General features: G+C 37.8%; 1 protein-coding gene across 1 annotated transcript in view; it reads left to right on the forward strand.

Annotated features, from left to right (window-relative positions):
* Positions 1 to 15,730, forward strand: part of CPA6 (carboxypeptidase A6) — a 225,829-nt gene extending 210,099 nt beyond the window's left edge. Inside the window, exons 9-11 of the mRNA XM_019725306.3 lie at positions 2,053 to 2,255; positions 5,940 to 6,024; positions 15,081 to 15,730. Of these exons, the coding sequence (XP_019580865.2) occupies positions 2,053 to 2,255; positions 5,940 to 6,024; positions 15,081 to 15,268 (476 nt within the window). The 3' untranslated portion in view covers positions 15,269 to 15,730. The remainder of the gene's footprint in view (positions 1 to 2,052; positions 2,256 to 5,939; positions 6,025 to 15,080) is intronic.
* The last annotated feature ends 3,498 nt before the right edge of the window (positions 15,731 to 19,228 follow it).

The raw sequence follows: 19,228 nt of genomic DNA on the forward strand, positions 1-19,228 counted from the left end.
TGATTCCAAAACCAGACAAAGACATTACAAAAAAGAAAATTATAGGCCAATATCCCTGAACTTAGATGCAAAAATCCTCCACAAAATATTAGCAAACCGAATTCAGTAATACATTAAAAAGATCATACACCGCGATCAAGTGGGATTTATTCCTGGTGTACAAGGTTGGTTCTATATCCACAAATCAATCAACATGATACACCACATAAAAAAAATGAAGGATGAAGATCATATGATCATATCAATTGATGCAGAAAAAGCATTTGACAAAATCCAACATCCATTTATGATAAAAATTCTCAGCAAAGTGGGAACAGAAAGAACATATATCAACATAAGAAAGGCCATATTAAAAGCCACAGCTAAGCATCATACTCAATGAGGAAAAGCTAAAAGCATTCCTCTTAAGATCAGGAACAAGAGAAGGATGTCCAGCCCATTGTGCGAGGAACTCCTTGGTAATAAGCCTGGGTGTCCTGCAGTGCGCCTGGTAGCTGCAACACAACCTACCCCTAAAGAAAGGAATGGTGGAGGTCCCCGGAGCTCCAGCCATCTTTTCATGGCAGGGCTCTGATTCTCGCAGGCAGGTCTACAGTGCCGTGAGGTGGTTTAATAAAGCATGAGCTCTGGAAGCCTAGCCAGGGGCAGTGTGTCTTCACAGATTTGCCACTAATGTGGTGCTGAAGGCTTCAATCCTCAAGATTTAGTCTGATTTGACTTGGTTTCTTTTCATGTCTGTAGAATTAGACTGTGGCACAGGGTCACCAAACATTTTCCACTTGTTTATGGAAAGACATAGTTTTCTAGGGGTATGTGAGGGATTATAATGGCCCAGAATGGCAAATAATTACGGAAAAATGTAATTATTTTCAAAATTTCTTGGAACCTTAATACTTTGTGATTATTATACTGAATCTTATTTTCCTTCCTCCCCTTCATAGATTCATATGATGTAATTTCTTAATTCAAAAATTATTAAAATTTAGTTTTAAGGATTTCTTAACTGAACCAGATCTGACCCCCAAGATAACTGCAGAGGCCTCTTGGGTTTTACAAAACCAGTTTGGATATTGCTAACCTAAAAATATAATAGAAATTGGTTTGCCATGTTCTGTGGAATTATTTGTCTTGTTTCCATGTTTTTGATATGTCAATATTTATATCTTACCAGACACCTGTACAGATAGCAAGCCTTTTTTTTTTTTTTTTTCAATTTTTTTGGGGGGAATATTGGGGACATTGTGTTTTTCTGGGGCCCATCAGCTCTAAGTCAAGTCGTTGTCCTTCAATCTAGTTGTGGAGGGCGCAGCTCAGCTCCAAATCTAGTTGCCCGTTTTCAATCTTAGTTGCAGGGGGCGCAGCCCACCATCCCTTGTGGGAACCGAATAGGCAACTTTGTTGTCAAGAGCTCGTTCTCTAACCAACTGAGCCATCCGGCCGCCCTCAAGCCTTTTCTTTTGATCCAACATTCACTTACTCAAAAATATTTGTTAAACACTTGCCATTCCATTTTTCTAGTTGCCAGGAGGCCAGCCAGGAAGACACAGTCCCTGCCTTCACAGAGCTCTGGAGTCTAACAAAGAATCCAGGTTGGATGTAGTTTCCGCGAGAGCAGGGATTTTGTGTGTGTGTTGTTTTCCAGTGTATCCCAGGCACCTAGAACAGTGTAAATATTGGTCGAATGTTAAAGGAGTAAATATTTAACACTAATTGCAAGTGTGTTGAGTGTTATGGAGTATATATATGGAGTATACAGGTATCTCTACCTGCTCTAGAGAACCAAATAGAATTAGTTCTCCAACTGATAGAGTTATCTGTCTCTTTCGAGTGGTTTAGGCAGGCTCAGTTAAACAATCAGTACCTATTTCCTGTTTAGGCCACACCTTGGGTTTTTCAGTAATTGATCTCTGTAAACGAGAAGTGAGATGAATTGCTGAATAATACCATATGTCTATCGAAATAAAAGAAAAATCACAGTCTAACAATGCAGATTTGTGTTTTTTGCTTCTTGCCTGTCCACTCCCCCACCCCATTTTCTTTTCTAACTTGCAGATGAAGGAGCTTCTATGCACCCTTGTGATGACACGTACTGTGGACCTTTCCCAGAATCTGAGCCAGAAGTGAAAGCTGTAGCTAACTTCCTTCGAAAACACAAGAAGCACATTAGGGCTTACCTATCATTTCATGCCTATGCTCAGATGTTGCTGTATCCCTATTCTTACAAATATGAAGCAATCCCCAATTTTAACTGTGTGGTGAGTATTTGACCCTGTACATGTGTGTCAGGCTTCACACTTCTTTCTAATGCTAAGATGGTTCTAAGCAGTGATGATAATAGCAAATATATATTGTGTTTATTCTAATAAGCATTTTATATTTATTAATTCATTCATTTTTCTTAATCATATATGGTAGGAAACTGTTATAATCCCCATTTGACACTTGAGAAAACTGAAAGCTAGAGAAATTAAATAATTAGATTAAGAACACACAGTTACAAGGGTCGTAGCCCCCAACCTAACTCCAGTGTTGTTGTTTTAACCACTGTACTATGCTGCTTCCCAGATGCAATCATTTCAAACCTATTTTTATTCTTACCACAGGTTGTACAGAAAATGTCAGGATGGATTCGATTAGTATTACAGCTTCGGTCACATGTGCAGGGTTGTGATTAACTTTATTGAGTAAATAATTGCTCATAAATTATGGTCTGACTCTCATTAATTAAAAGCAAGTTTTAATTTATAAGCACTATTTGCTTAGTGCTAGTAAATCTCTGGGCGTGTATCTGACAAGTTAGCACTAAGAATGAACAGCCTTTCAGGCATAAGATTACTTGAAGGTGAGAAAGCAGTGTTTCTTTCTCTCCTCATCTCAGAAACCTGACAAGCTATCCACTACAGGCATAATTCCTTGTAAAGTGGGTATGACTCGGAACCTATGGTATCTAAAAGCCTATCAAGTTCAAAACCAGGCCAAAGTAATGTATAGTGTTAGAAATAAGGAAGAGGAAGGGAACAGTGATTGTGAGGAGGTATAAGAAAGCTTGTGGGTTGCTGTTGATATTCTGCTCCTTACCTGGATGGCATTCCATGAGTGTGTGCAATTTGCCATCATTCACTGAGCTATCAATTTAAAATTTGTGTACTCATCTGTATGTATGATATACTTGACTTCAAAAGGTTTTATAAAATAGAAGCATCCCTCTCTCCCTATCCCTTGAACTCTAAGTCCTGCACCAGTTGCCTGGTGTGGCAGGAATTCCTGGTCTAGGTGTCCTGGACTAGAAGGAATAGGGAACGTGAGGCGATCGGAAGAAGGCCTGGGAGAAACCTTAAATTCTGTCCAAAAGAGGAACTTGGTTCTTGGCATTCCAAGCAAAAATGCTGAGCAAATTCTCTCTCTTGAGAAACATTGTGAATGTAAAGGTTATATTTGATAGTGTCCTTCTTCGGCTACTCTGTGGGTCAAATAGGATTTTTGGTGGTGGTGGTGGTGGTGGTGGTGGTGACCTGGCATCCTAACCACCTTGTATCACAACGTTTCCATAGGCCAATGTCTAATCCTTTCTAACTTGGGCACAGTGTCTATTTATATTCTCTCAATAGATTATATGGAGCATATAATATATTACAAATGTTATCTGAGAACGTTCTCCAAATTTTGAACTTGTCTTCCCACCAGGAGTTAAGACTATTTTCTTTTTGTCTTAGATTGGAGGATGTGGTATAAAGAGTAGATTAGTTGTTCACAACCAAGGATGAATTTGTTTCCTAAGGAACATTGGACAATGATGGAGACATTTTTGATGGTCATAACAGGGCTGGGGGATGCTATTGACATCTAGTGTGTAGAGACCGAGGATGCTGCCAAATATCCCATAATGCACAGCACAGCTTCCCACAGCAAAGGATTATTCAGTCCAAACTGTCAGTAACGCCACTGTTGAGAAATCCTGTTAGTTGGTTACATATAAGATAAATCACTAAAACCAGGATTATAATTCTCAAAAGCTAGGTTGTCTCTGAATGTTAACTAGAAACCATTAAGTTCTATTAAAATTGCTCAAAAATATTTTGTCAATATGTACGAGCCTGTGTTTCTGCTAACATTTTTAGATCATTCAAAGTTGCTTTGAATATGGACATATTTAAATAAAAAATATACTCCTTACTTAGAGGAGGTCTGATAAGTGAGGCCTGAGTCCTTCGGGACAATTGGAAAGAGAAAGCAATGGAGAAAAGAGAAAGCACTTAAACTCTCTCAAACAGGTGTCTAGCTATGCCAGCTGGGAAAATAATTCTTAGAAAATTTGCTGAAGTTTCCACTTTTTCTGCAAGGACCATATCTAAACCTCGTATCTACCTGCACCCGTACTGAATGGCAGAAGTGCAGTGAGCTGAAAAGGCTAAAACTATGCAATGTTTTGTGTAATGTACAAAGTGGCTATCTTTTTTTACTGAATGGATTTTTTTTCATTGGGTTTAGTCATCTAAAATAAAATAATAAGGAACAAAGAGCTCCTCACCAGCAGAATGCAGTAATCTTCTAAATGTAGAAATATCTGTCCTTGCCATAGGATATTTGTGGCTGTTGGACAAGATGTTAAATCTTAGAACATTCTCCATAAAGATACTTCATTATGGTATTTATATTCCTTTTCTGTTGGCTCTTGAGAGGGAAATGTCATCATCAGTGAGATCAATAATAAATTGTCTGCCAGGTTCTGGAGCCTGGTCCCTGAATATCCGAAAGGGGTGGCATTTGCTGCAAATGCTGCTTTATGCATCCCTGAGGTGAATGAGGCTGCTCGCTGACGCTGGGTCCAACACACAGCCCCATGTTGCCCAGAGTGCTTCAATTGATGTTTTAAATTATTCACAGGCAAATTGAAATGGGAGAGTTGTATACTGGTGTCAACATACTTCTTTTCCTCTCACTGGTCATACAATACTTCTCTAACTCCTTGTCAGAAGTAGTGCTTTTATACCATTGAAAATGTTTTCCAGGGTAATCCATATCATCCTAGTTCATGATAGAATATTCACCTTTTAGTATGTCGATTGTGTTGAGTATTTTTCCTGATATTGGGGCATTGGTGAGAAGAGTTCCACCTCAGAATTTCTGCATCTTTGAGCTACCTGGCTGAGGCTCCATCAGACACATATGTAACCTTAGTAGTCATGAAGCATTCTGAAATTGTTCCCGTTCCAGTAGAGATAAACACACAAGAGAAGTCATTCTTACTGAAGTAAAGGGCTTCTTCATTGACCCAAATGTGTTTTAAATACCGTATACTGAAGGACTCGTATGTACTTAAGGATCAATAAGATTATGTTGATACTCTTGCAGATCTGTGCTTAGTCAACATTCATGCAAGAAAGATTGATTAAGCGTCTGCTATGTTCAGGTACATGGCTAAATACTACATATGTAACTATGAGTGAGACTGACATGGGCCCTGCCCTATCAAGCATTTTGTAACTTATAGAAACAGGTGTCTCTGAACTAAAGTAAAAAAGACAGACAGGACACAAAATCAGTGTCTGAAGGTATGAGTACGTATGCACTTATCCCAAATCAAACCCTCCTTGCTGTGGAACCCCACCCTGCTCGTTTAACTAACCTCTCTGGGCCTTCCTTTTCTCATCTGTAAAATGGAAATATTTTAGACACTGTTTAAATATTTTAGATCAGTTTAGGTACTGATCACTGACTTGTTGCGAAGAACAATCAAAGGAAATAACATGGTCTAAAACATATTGCAAAATGCAGCATGCGACTAAGAATAATGTTATTATTAAATAGAGGGATTACCTAATGTGTCCATCCTTATTCTTCAAATTGATGACTGATAAGGCTCACACAACATGCCAGTGTTTCCAAAGATTTCAATGCAATAGTGTAAGTGATATAATTTCTCCATTTTTCCCTCACAGGAATCTGCCGCTTATAAAGCTGTAAGTGTACTTTACTCGGTATACGGGGTACTCTATAAATATGGACCTGCCTCCAGCACATTGTGTAAGTTTCCTGTGTGTGTTGTGTTCGAGTCATCTCTTGATCCAATATCCTGTATAATAACTTCCCTTTAAAAAAAGAGAAACAGTGTTCCCCCCTACAGTGAAATTTTTGACTATAAAATTAGCCAAGGAAAATGAAGGGAGTTTATATATGATTCGTTTTACACCACTTGACTACACAAAGATCACTGCACAAAATTAAATAAATTCTAAGCAGAGAATCTTCAAGGCATGTAGTAATGACTACAAAGATGAATTGAGATCTTCCAGCTGTAGAAAGTACCAAAATGGGCTCCTTAAGCAATTGTCACTACTGTAAGCATAGAAATGGGTATTGAGAAGACAATGAAGTAATGTTTCAGCCTGAAAAGAGTTTCCCTTTTATTCCTTTCCTCCACCATTCTTGTTATGAAATTCTATTTCTTACATATACCTTCACCTGAATTTCCCTTAAAAAGTGATTAAAATATTTCTTTTTATATATGAAATAAAGAACAACTGTGTGGATGGAAAGAATGTGGACAAAGAATCAAGAGACATGGATTCTAGTCCTAATTCTGCCACTAATCAGGATATAATCCTGACCAAGATATTAATCCTGGGCTTCAGTATTCCACAACTGTTAAATGAGGAATTGGACTAGATCATGTCTCAGGGCCTTTCCAACTCTAAAATTCATTGACCATATGACTTGGAAAATCTAGTGAGAAATCACAAATATCTGAATATCTATGCGTGCATGTTGAGATACACACACACACACACGTTATGTGTATATGTATAGATAGTGACAGCCAATTATGCTGCTTTTCAGTGAGGTAGCAAATTCCTTCTGATGCCTTTAATCTACCCATCTTATCATCCTAACCACTCACTTTCTTCAATCTTCAGAAGAAAAGCTTGGTTTGTCAATTTACATTGCTTATCAAATAAGTAATTCTAATAATGAGAATGTCCTAAGTATCAGAACTTCTTTCAGACGCTATGAACCTTTTTGGAGGTCATGCTGACCTTTTTAGAACTATTTTTCACTAGGGCCACCATGAAAGGGGAAATACAGTATTGAAAAAAAATCACATAACCAACTCTCGGAGAAGGACGTGGAGTAGGTAAATGCTGTGCTTGCCTACTCCCACGACCGTATCAAACTAAATTATAGAACAACAACCATCCTTGAGAACCACCTGAACACTACCTGAGAAGAACTCCTAAAACTAAGGATATTAAAAAGAAGCCATGTTGAGACTGGTAGGAGGGCCAAAGATACAAAAGGGGCTGGTCCCACACCCATGTGTGGTGGTTAGGAATTGAGAGGGATATCTTGGCTGTGGAGGTACCCCCTGAAGAGCGAGGGGTCCCAGCCCCACACCAGGCTCCCCCACCCAAAGCACTAGTGCTGGGAAGAGGAGTCCCCACAACAGCTGGCTGTGAAAATCAGCAAGGACACAGTTCCTGTGAGATGGAGGACTGCTGTTGACCCAGGCATCCTCTTAAAGGGCCCAAGACTCACTCACTCACAAATCCTTGCCCTAAGTTCCAGCTAAGGGACAGCAGCTTGAAAAGTTCCAGAGCCATACCTTTAGGATCTGAATTAACTGGCTTCAGGGCAAGGGGCGTAGGGTCTAGGACACAAGTGCTGGCAGGTACCACTCTTCTTTTGTTGAGCCTTCTGCCCATCCAGACTGCAGGTTTGGTGGTGGGATGGGGTCCTTAAATCTGAGTCTATCAGTCTCTATCAAACTAGCTAACATCCCTTGCCCCACCTTGTTGATTCCCTGAAACCCTACTCCACCTAACTCATGTACTAGCCTAAACCTCTTTCAGTAGCTGGGCTGTTCCTCACAAGCGGCTGGCCTCTGCCCACACTGTGGTCTTTCCTAAAATCTCTCAAAGGTCCACAAATGCCAAACAAGCAACAGCTGACCTCAGCATGCCCCCAGCACGACACTACTGGTAGCCAGCCTTGGTTCACAGCATAGCAACTCTCACGCACCGCCAAGCCCAGCACAGGCAGCTAACAACCACAGATCACTTTGTAGATCCTATCAGGTGGTCCTTGGCCAGACACAGGCAGCAGCTGACCTGGGCCTGCACCAGAGTCTCTCTCAAGAGGACCCAGAACCAACACACTGGGTCACCAGCTTTAGACAACACCAGAGCACTACCCAATTAGTTTCACAAATGACACACCTAAAAGGTGGACTCAACCCTCCCACAAAACCTCCTCTGCTGTAATCATGGCCAGTTCTCACAGGCAGTCAGCCTAAAGGTAAATTCTACTCACTGGCTTGCCAACAGCAATCAAGATTCAACTGCAACAGGGGGGCACACACAACCCACCAAAAGGAGCACCCACCTCATGTGACCAAGGATACTATGTCAGCAGACCCCCAGGGCACCTACTACATGAAGCCGTCCTGTTAAGAATCGGAGATGTAGCAGATATACCTAACATATAGAAACAAACACAGGGAAGCAGCCAAAATGAGGAGATAAAAAAAATGTTACAAATAAAAGAACATGACAAAACTCCAGGAAAAAAACTAAAAGAAATGGGAGGCAAGCAATGTACCAGATACAGAGTTCAAAACTCTGTAAGGATGCTCAATGAATTTAGCGGAAGAACTGATGAACTTACTGAGAATTTACACAAAGAGATAGAAACCAAAAGAAAGAACCAGTCAGAAATGAAGAATACAATAATGGAAATGAAGAATACATTAGAGGGAATCAACAGCAGATTAGGTAAAGCAGAGGACTGAATCAGCGCTCTGGAAGACAAGGTAAACCCCCAATCAGAAGAGAAAAAAAAAATTTTTCTTAAAAATGAAGATAGTTTAAGGAACCTCTGGGACATCAAGTATAACAAAATTCACATCATAGGGAAAGCATAAGGAGAAGAGAGAGAACAAGGGACAGAAAATCTATCTTAAGAAATAATAACTGAAAATATCCCTGACCTGGCAAAGGAAATAGACATACAAGTCCAGGGAGCACAAAGAGTCCCCAACAAAATGAACCCAAAGAGGTCAACACCAAGATACATCATAATTAAAATGCCAAAGGGTAAAGACAAAGAGAGACTCTTAAAAACAGCAAGAGAAAAGCAGTTAGTTATGTTCAATGGTCCTCCCATAAGACTGTCAGATGATTTCTCAACAGAAACTTTGCAGGCCAGAAGGGATAGGCACAAAATATTCAAAGTGATAAAAAGCAAGGACTGAAAACTAAGATTACTCTACCCAGCAAAGCTATCATTTAGAATTGAAGGAGAGATAAAGAGCTTCCCACGCAAGAAAAAGCTAAAGGAGTTCATCACCACCAAACCAGTATTACAAGAAATATTGAAGGGACTTCTTTAAGAAGAATGAGAAGGAAGAGAAGGAGGAGAAGAAGAAATAATCATATATATGAATAATAAAATGGCAATAACTACATACCTATTGATAACTCCTTTACATGTAAATGGATTAAACGCTCCAGTCAAAAACAGGGTAGCAAAATGGAGAAGAAAATAAGACCCATACATATGCTGCTTGCAAGCGACCCACTTCAGATTGAAAGAAGCACACAGACTGAAAGTAAAGGGATGGAAAAAGATATTTCAGGCAAAGAAAAATGAAAAAAAAAAAAAAAAAAAAAACTGGGGTAGCAATAATTGTATCAGACAAAAGAAACTTTAAAACAAAGGCTATAACAAGAGACAAAGAAGGGCATCTCATAATGATAAAGGGATCATTCCAATAAGAAGATATAACCCTTGTCAACATTTACATACCCAACATAGGAGTACCTAAATATATAAAGCAAATATTGATGGACATAGGGAGATATTGATGGTAATATAGGCATTGTCAGGGACTTTTAACACCCCATTGACATCAATGGATGTATCATCCAGGCAGAAAATCAACAAGGAAATGGTGGCCTTAAATGACACATTAGACCAGATGAACTTAATTGATATTTTTAGAACATCTTACCCCCAAGGCAGAATATACATTCTTTTCAAGTACCCATGGAAATGTTTCCAGAATAGATCCATGTTAGGCCGCAAAACAAGTATCAGTAAATTTAAGAATACTGAAATCATATTAAGCATCTGCTCCAACCACATGGTATGAAATTAGAAATTGATGGGTTAACAACAAAATTAGGAAGAAATCAAAAGATACCTTGAGACTAATGAAAACACAATGACCCAAAATCTATGGGACACAGCCAAAGTAGTTCTAAGGGGGAAATTTATAGCAATACAGGCCTATCTCAAGAAATTAGAAAAATCTCAAATAAAAAAATCTAATCTTACATCTAAATGAACTAGAAAAAGAACAAACAAACATCAAAGTGAGTAAAAGGAAATAATAAAGATCAGAGCAGAAATAAACAAAATAGGGTCTTAAAAAGCAATCTAGAAAAGATCAATGAAACCATGAGCTGGTTCTTGAAAATATAAACAAAATTAATAAACCTTTAACCAGACTCATCAAGAAAAAAAGAGAGAGGGCCCAAAGACAGACAATTGTAATAGAAATGAAAGAGAACTGACCAACACCACCACAGAAATACAAAGAATTATAAGAAAATACTACAAACAATTATATGCCAACAAATTGACAACCTGAAAGAAATGGATAAATTCCGAGAAACATACAGTATTCCAAGAGTGAATCAAAAAACACAGAAAAATCTGAACAGACCAATAACTACTAATGAAATCAAATCAATAATCATAAAACTCCCAACAAACAAAAGTCCAGGACCAGATGGCTTCACAGGTGAATTTTACCAAACATTCAAAGAATTAACACTTATCCTTCTCAAACTATTCCAAAACATTGACGAGGAGGGAAGCCTCCCAAGCTCATTTTATGAGGCCAGGATTACCCTGATCCCAAAGCCAGACAAAAACATTACAAAAAAATAAAATTATAGGCCAATATTCCTGATGAACTTAGATGCAAAACCCCTCAACAACATATTAGGAAACTAGATTCAGCAACACATTAAAAAAATCATACACCATGACCAAGTGGGATTTATTCCCAGGTGTAAGGTTGGTTCAGTACCTGCAAATCAATTAACATGATATACCACATAAACAAAATGAAGACTAAAAATCATATGATCATATCAAGAGATGGAGAAAAAGCATTTGACAAAATCCAGCATCCATTTATGATAAAAACTCAGCAAAGTAGAAATAAATGGAACACACCCCAAAATAATAAAGGACATACATGACAAACCCACAGCTAACATCATGCTCAATAGTAAAAACTAAATACATTTTCCTCAAGATCAGGAACAAGACAAGGATGTCCACTTTCGCCACTTTTATTTAAAGTAATATTGGAAGTTCCAGCCACAGCAATCAGCCAAGAAATAAAAGGCAACCAAGTTGGAAAGAAAGAAAACTGTCATTATTTGCTGATGACATAATGTTACAGAGAACTCTAAAGAGTCCACAAAAAAACTATTAGAACTGATAAATGAATTCAGTAAAATAGCAGGATACAAATTTAATACTCAGAAATCAGTTGCATTTTTATACAGCAAAAACAAACTATCAGAAAGAAATTAAGAAAATGACTCCATTAACAATTGCATTAAAAAAATAATAAAATACCTAGAAATAAATTTAACTAAGGAGGTAAAAGACCTGTACTTGCAAAATTACAAGACACTGAAGAAAGAAAGTGAGGAAAACACAAATAAATAGAAGCATATACCATGCTCATGGGTAGGAAGAATTAAAATTGTTAAAATGTCCATACTACCCAAAGCAATCTATAGATTCAATGCCATCCCTATCAAAGTGCCAATGGTATTTTTCACAGAACTAGAACAAATAATCCTAAAATTTATATGGAACCACAAAAAACCCCAAATAACCAAAGCAATCTTGAGAAGAAAAACAAAGTTGGAGGGATCATGCTATCTGATATCAAACTATACTACAAGGCCATAGTAATCAAAGCAGCATGGTGTTGGCATGAAAACAGATACATAAATCCATGGAACAGAATAGAGAGCTCAGAAATAAACCCACACCTACATCTTCATTTAATCTATATCAAAGGAGGCAAGAATATAGAGTGGAGTAGAGACAGTCTCTTCAATAAATTGTGTTGGGAAAACTGAACAGATAGATGCAAAAAAAAAAAAAAAAAAGAAAGAAACTAGACCACTTTCTTACACCATATGCAAGAATAAACTCAAAATGGATTAAAGACTTAAATGTAAGACCCAAAACCGTAAAACTCCTAGAATAAAACAGAGGCAGTAAATGCTCTGACGTTGCTCTTACCCCCATTTCTGGGTATTTATCTGAAGAAATCCAAAACACGAATTGGAAAAGATATATGCATCCTTGTGTTCACTACAGCGTTATTTACAATAGCCAAGATATGGAAGAGCCTAAGTGCCCATCAATAGACAATTGGATAAGTAAGTGGTGGTACAGATACACAATGGAGTATTACTCAGCCAAAAAAAAGAAAGAATGAAATCTCACCATTTGCAACATGGACCTAGAGGGTATTATCCTAAGTGAAATAAGTCAGAGAAAGATAAATACCATATGCTTTCACTTATATATGGAATCTAAAAGACAAAATAAACACACAAAATAGAAAAAAAATCATAAATACAGAGAACTGATGGTTGCCAGCTGGGAGGGGCATTGAGGGGGCTGGGTGAAAAAAGTGAAGAGATTAAGAAGTACAAGTTGATATTTACAAAATAGTCACAGGGATGTAAAGTACAGCACAGGGAATGTAGTCAATAATATGGTAATAACAGGGTATGGTGTCAGGTGGGTACTAGACTTACCAAGAGGATCACATCGTTAAGTTATACAAATGTCTAACCACTATGCTGTACACCTAAAACTAACATAATATTGAATATCAACGGTAATTTGAAAATTTTTAATGGAAAAAAATCACATTACCAATTAATACCAATATACATTAACAATTTTAAACCATTAATTTTTAAAAATCTTACTCACACTTCACTTTTCAGCTTGATATCAAGGCAGTCATAGTATTGTTTACTGAGAAGAATCTGTTACCATGGAAATGAGGCTGTCGCATTACCGTGACGTAAATGTCGGCACATATTGTCTCTGACTTTGGCTACTATGACTACTGTTTGTAATTCCAGTGTACTCTAACCCAGGGGGACAATGAAGCCCCAGCCTACCTTCCACCCTTAACTGAAGCAAAGGGAGCCTGAGAAATAAGTCATTTAGTATCATCGTCACATAATAATTGTATCTCTAACTTGTCCTGGCAAAAATAGCATTAAAAAATGGTATCATTTGAGTAGGTGAACACACTCAGAAAATTTTTAAATAATAGTGTTTGCCAGGCTAGATCATATAAATTTCAGGAAAAAAGTATATAAACATTCTTCTATGAAACATATATTCACTTAAAACTTATTCAAAAATTATTAAGAGCCTGTTATGCTGAAAACTACATGCTAGGCTCTTTGGGGTGTGAAGCTGCAAACTGATAACAGCTGATATATGCTAAGCACATTATTTCATTTAATTTTCACAACAACCCTATGTAGGTATTATCTCTTTTTCACAAGGGGAGACTGAGGCAGAAAGAAGTCACAGGTGGTGGGATTGGATACAGCCCAATCCTGCAGTCAGCTTCTACTGTTCACACTTTTAGTTCTGCTGAAAAGCTGGAACCTGTGAGGTCACACAAACCAGAAAAAGAGAGCTGCCAAAAAGGATTGTCCGCTAGGTTAAATGCGATTAAGAGGTTGAAAGTAAAGTAAGGTCTGAGGGGAAAAAAGCAAAAAAAAAAAAAAAAAAAAAAAAGAGTTTAGGCCTGCTGTCATTGGTTCCCCTCAGGAATAAAGTTTTCATAGACTGGTAGAGGCAAAAACCAGATTGAAAGTGGTTGAGGATGTAGAAGTAACATATATACTCTTCTGAGTTCCAAAGCAACCAGAGGAAGCAAAAGAGGATGGCATATAGCAGAATCATGAGAAGGAATTACTATAGGAAAGCAGTGCTGGAACATTTTGGTCAAGGCAGATGCAATAAAGGGGGTTTTCATTAATGAAACAAGGTCCTAGAGAAGGGACTCTCTCACTCGCAGAGAAGACAATAAGAAACGGTACCAAAAGATGACATGTAAAGGATGAGTCACATTTCTTCCTGTGAGCTAGAAGGAAGAAAGTCAGAGGGCTATGATGTCAGCAGAGGAGGTGATGGGCTAATTACCCATTCTAAGTATGGGGACAGTGAGAAAGTGAGGGGCGGGCCTAGAAGAGAATGAGAAAGGTTCAGTAAATGAACGTCTAGACAAAGGAGCTCAGAGCAGCATCAGGAAGAGAAAAGGACTTCAGTAATTAGTGTGAATTTACAGCAAAGACTTTCTCCAACTCCCCCACAAAGAGGGAAAGCAGACAAACTAGGCCAGGGACTGAGAATTAGCCAAACAAAGGCAGAAAAAGGACTGAGGGAGGCATTGTGAAAGGGTCTGGTGAGACCTTCAGTGAAGTAACTGACCATGGCAGGTAGAGTCAAATGAAATTATAAGAAGGCTGGGAGGAGTGTGGACACTACAAACTTAAACTTTAAAGATAAAGAACAAATTCATTAGGAATGGAAAAAATAGGGGAAGTCCAAGAAATGAGTAGGTTTTCTGGGAACAGAATTTCAGTGTTCTAGACCTTGAAAGTGGAGAAGAACTGAGTGATGAGAAGGAAAAAGTCCATGGTGTGGTTTTGTTTGTGGGTGAATGAAGTGCGGGTGGGGATAAATATTATTGGAATTGAGGCAGAGAAATGTTGAGGTCATCACACTGGAAAAGCAGTACCACTTAGACTAGATCCTCACAGATGGTGGCAGGTATGATTTAAAAATTCCATGTCCCCGATGGCAAGAAACTACTGTTAAACCATTCTTATTGAAACGGTATTTATTGGAAGAATTCAGTATAGCTTAGTAGGCAAAAACTATGTATACATTTTTGAAAATTATGCAGACTTTAGTGAGGCTAATTTTTTTTTTTTTTTAACTTTTAGATGTGAGTTCTGGTAGCTCAATGGACTGGGCCTACAAAAATGGAATACCCTACACATTTGCTTTTGAACTGCGTGACACTGGGCATTTTGGATTTTTACTCCCAGAGACGCTCATCAAACCCACCTGTACGGAGACCATGCTAGCTGTGAAGAATATCACACTGCACCTGCTCAAGAAGTGTCCTTGAAATGGCTCAAAGGTCAAGTCCACTGCCAGAAAGAGGGCTGATTCTGCCCAAGAGCTCCTTGGCAGTGGGTAAAAATTGTTTTTAATGAGAGGGGCAACTGCTTGGAGTGAATATGTCTATGGACTTTAAAAGGAACTTCTCATGCAATTCAACTCTCTGTGGCAATAAAAATGGTAATAAAAAATAATAATAGTAAAATAAGAGCATAGTCTAGTTTGTTGTAAAAGAAAGCATCCTTTTTATATCCTGTTAGAGTCTCATTTGATGAAGGTGAGGGATATTTTCAAAGTCTTTTGTCTCAAGAAATGTACCAATTGAGGATTTCACTTCAAATAAATCTCATGCTCTCAATTAATATCTAGACTACTAATAATGTTTAATCACTTGGTCCTTTTGAAATGGAAATTTTTTCAAATGGAAAGAGCTATATCCTTTAATATAATAAATATAAAATGTTCAAGACCTCGGATTATTCACATCTTTATCCCCTGACATTAGTGTACCATCTACCTATAAAAAGTATAGCAAGATAGAGCACTTATTTTTATAGACTTTGAGAATACATTTTTAAAATAGGAGTAAACACTGAGGTGCCACACACAGCGGTAAGAGCTTTACACTAATAATCTCACCTTATTACTCAACTGCTATGATACTACTATTATCATTTTCAAATGAGAAAATCGAGGCTTAGAAAGGCGATATAAGCTTTCATTTCCAGGCATATGATACGATAGATATCTGGACTTCTGGAAATAACTAAAACTTCTGGACAAAATATAATTTTTTAAACCGTCTTTAAAATACCAGACAAAGAAAAGTAAGGGTATCTCAGGCCAGGCATTGCTTGAGTGAAGGCAGGAAGTGGTGTAGTTTATCCTGCAAGCATTTTTCAAACCAGGTGAACGCAGACTGATTTTCACAGCATTTTGGAGAATGAGAGCAGAGAACAAAGCCCAAGCCTCCTCCAAGATGAAGTCCAATAGCAAATTCTCATCCTACCGGCCTTCTGAGATTCCCAAGGGTAAATTACAAATAACCCCCATATACCTCCAGTGGACCACAAGGAAAATGGACTGTTTCAAATTTGGACAAGAGTAAAAAAGGGAGAAATTGCCACCGAGAATTTGGAACCAAGTCAACCCTCACCTAGGTTTGCAGCCCAAATTCAAACTACTTATTGAAAGTCCACTTTATGCCATTTTGCTTTTACCAAACACCTATATTAGTACCTGTTTTCACTAACAGAAAGAAATCCAAAGAGGATTTCCTCTTTTACAAAAAAAGAAAAAAATGGAAAGCAAAATAGCATTCAGTGTTTGTTCAGCAGTGAGCAGTTATAGAGTCAGAGCCCAACCGGAGCAGCAAGCAGGGCCCCGCCAAGCTCCTTCCCCAGGAACCACGCTCAGCATCAAGCCACCAGAGCTCTGAACCGTGTCTGTGAGCATCTGTGCTTTATCTTGATGTATTTTATACATCCATTAGCAAGATATGTCCTCAGGGGACTGCTTCTTTGCTTTACACCATGTTGGCTTATGAAAGGTTTCTTAGGCACGCTCTACTTTCAGAAAGCGGGGGAATCCAGTACCTAAATGGTCTGATAAAATTCTAGCCAAGAATTTAATTCAGAGTAATCCGAGATTGGTTATACCCTCCATGTATTTGGTACAAGCAAATGCAAATCCTCTCAGAGGACTTACCTGATGTATCATGAACACCAGGATAAAGAGGTGAGCCTAAAAATTTCCAGAAGAAAACAAAAAAAAATTGATGACAAAGGGGTGTGGACTAGAGCAGCGTGAAATTTCTCAACAGCATCACTGAAGCCTGAAGACAATGGAGAAACGCCCTCCAAGTTTTGAGAAAAACGTCTGTCCTAAAAATCTACACTCAGCAAAATGATCAATGAACTGTCAGGATAGGATATAGACATTTTCATAAAATTTAGGTCCTAATTTATCTTTCTCAGGAAACTTGTGACGGATATGCTCCACCAAAATGAGGGAGTAAACCAAGAGAAAGGTATAGGATCCCAGAAAATATGAAATCCAACATAGAAGAAAGGCCTGGGGGCAAAAATCTCAAAATAATGGTGAAGGGAAAAGTCCCAGTAAGAGCTGTATGCAAGTTTGAGAGAACTAACTTGGAATAGCAGAACTGAAGACTTCAAATGAAATTCTACAAGATGACTATGAAACAGAACACTTAAATATGTTCAGAGGCAATTTTTACTTCCATCAGAAAGTTTGGGGGTGAATTAGCAGTAAAAGCACAGAAACCAAGCAAACAAACGAACCAACAAAAAATCTAATTGCTAACACTGGTGAAAATATAGAGTAATACAAGAGAAGAAATATAATCATAGTATACTATGTGACTTAGCTATAAATAATATTTATATAGTTAAACAATATTAGCCCTAAATATTAATTTAACCCAAAACTGTGGTATAAATATATTGAAAGGCTAGGAAGAGGTAAATATGTGAGAAGGAGGCATAGGAAAGCTAAATCCTCATCTATTGCAGTAGGAAGTCAATAGATAGCATCTAAACCTGAAAAAAAAAAATCAAGAAATAGCAGTATTTCATTTAATTTAAAAATAAAAAAGTAAACACTAGAAGAAATAATTTAAAAGATTATGAATTATTGAATTAATGAGAGGGAAGTGGAAGGAAGGAGCAGAGGCCTGCTGTTTTTTAAGACAAGCCTTGTCATAATACTTAGACTGGTTTTTGTTTCGTTTTTGTTATGAAAAATATCATACAGAGTATATTCTTCGTAAAGGAAGATTATTTCTTTAAAAGAACGCCCAACTGCCCACCACGCAGTCTTTTTGGAGTTTATAAAATGCACATTGTTTCAATAAAAAAAAATCAAAATTAAATTTAAAAGAAGTATTAAATGGGATTATACATGGAATGCCTAGCACAGAACCTAGATTATAGTAGACAATCAGGAAATGTTAGTTTTCTCTATGTTCTACGAATCTAATTTATCTTTTTATCTTGAAGTCCCAGGTATATATTTGCAGGAATGGATCTCAGGTGGGGGGAGGAGTTGTTTTATACTAGTTATTTCTACCTACAGAACAGGTGAAAGCCAAAGTATCCAGAACAAACAGAGAGCCAGGGGCTCATGAGGACCTCCAAGAATGGAAAGATACTGCTTCTCAAAGGACCTAACAAAGGTGCACACAATCGAATGGTGTCATCGAATGGTGGCCTTCACGGACCCTGATGCCTGGAACTTTTTTTCCCTTTGATTGGAGCAAGCTGCAGAGTCCCTATTCTGTTAGACGCCTGTGTCCAGATCCTTTGCTGGTGTCTATTGATACCTTTCCATCAAACATTACCACCCTATAACAACCAAACAATAATCTACTCTAGGAAAAAGAATGTATGGATAAACCCCAAAATTCATTTTTTACATTTTTCATTTCCATCTATTCCACACCCTTTGTAATAAGATCTGTTAGCAAGTTAACACTAATCACTTAAATTCTGTTATTGTATTTTTTTCCTTGCCCTTCATATAGTGTAGGTGCTATGAGTACATTTTTCAAAGTCAAAATGAGGGCAACAGAGAATATATAATCTGAATAATCCACAAACTAGCTGGGCATATTGTTTCTTTGTTATCCACATACAGATTCACGATAAAATTTGCTTTGATGAACCTCATGTAAATTCTCTTCAATGATTACGCTCACATTTCAGTAGCACTGTATATATTTTATGGCTCAAGTTGTAGAAGTGGGTATTTTAATATTTATAGGCAATTGTCTTTTAATCTTTTTCAACTAAGCCACAAAATGTACTGTTGGGTGATTTACGTTCAAGGTACTCTGCTACGTGTTATGTGTGAGGAGGGGTGCTAGGAACAAAAAGTGTTATATTTATGTCAACACTTGCTTAGGAACATAAAAATTAACTCCCAACTAAAAACAGCACATGGGTGG

Source organism: Rhinolophus sinicus, chromosome 7, assembly GCF_057876585.1.
Source record: "Rhinolophus sinicus isolate RSI-liver-muscle chromosome 7, RSI-T2T, whole genome shotgun sequence".
NCBI lineage: Eukaryota > Metazoa > Chordata > Mammalia > Chiroptera > Rhinolophidae > Rhinolophus > Rhinolophus sinicus.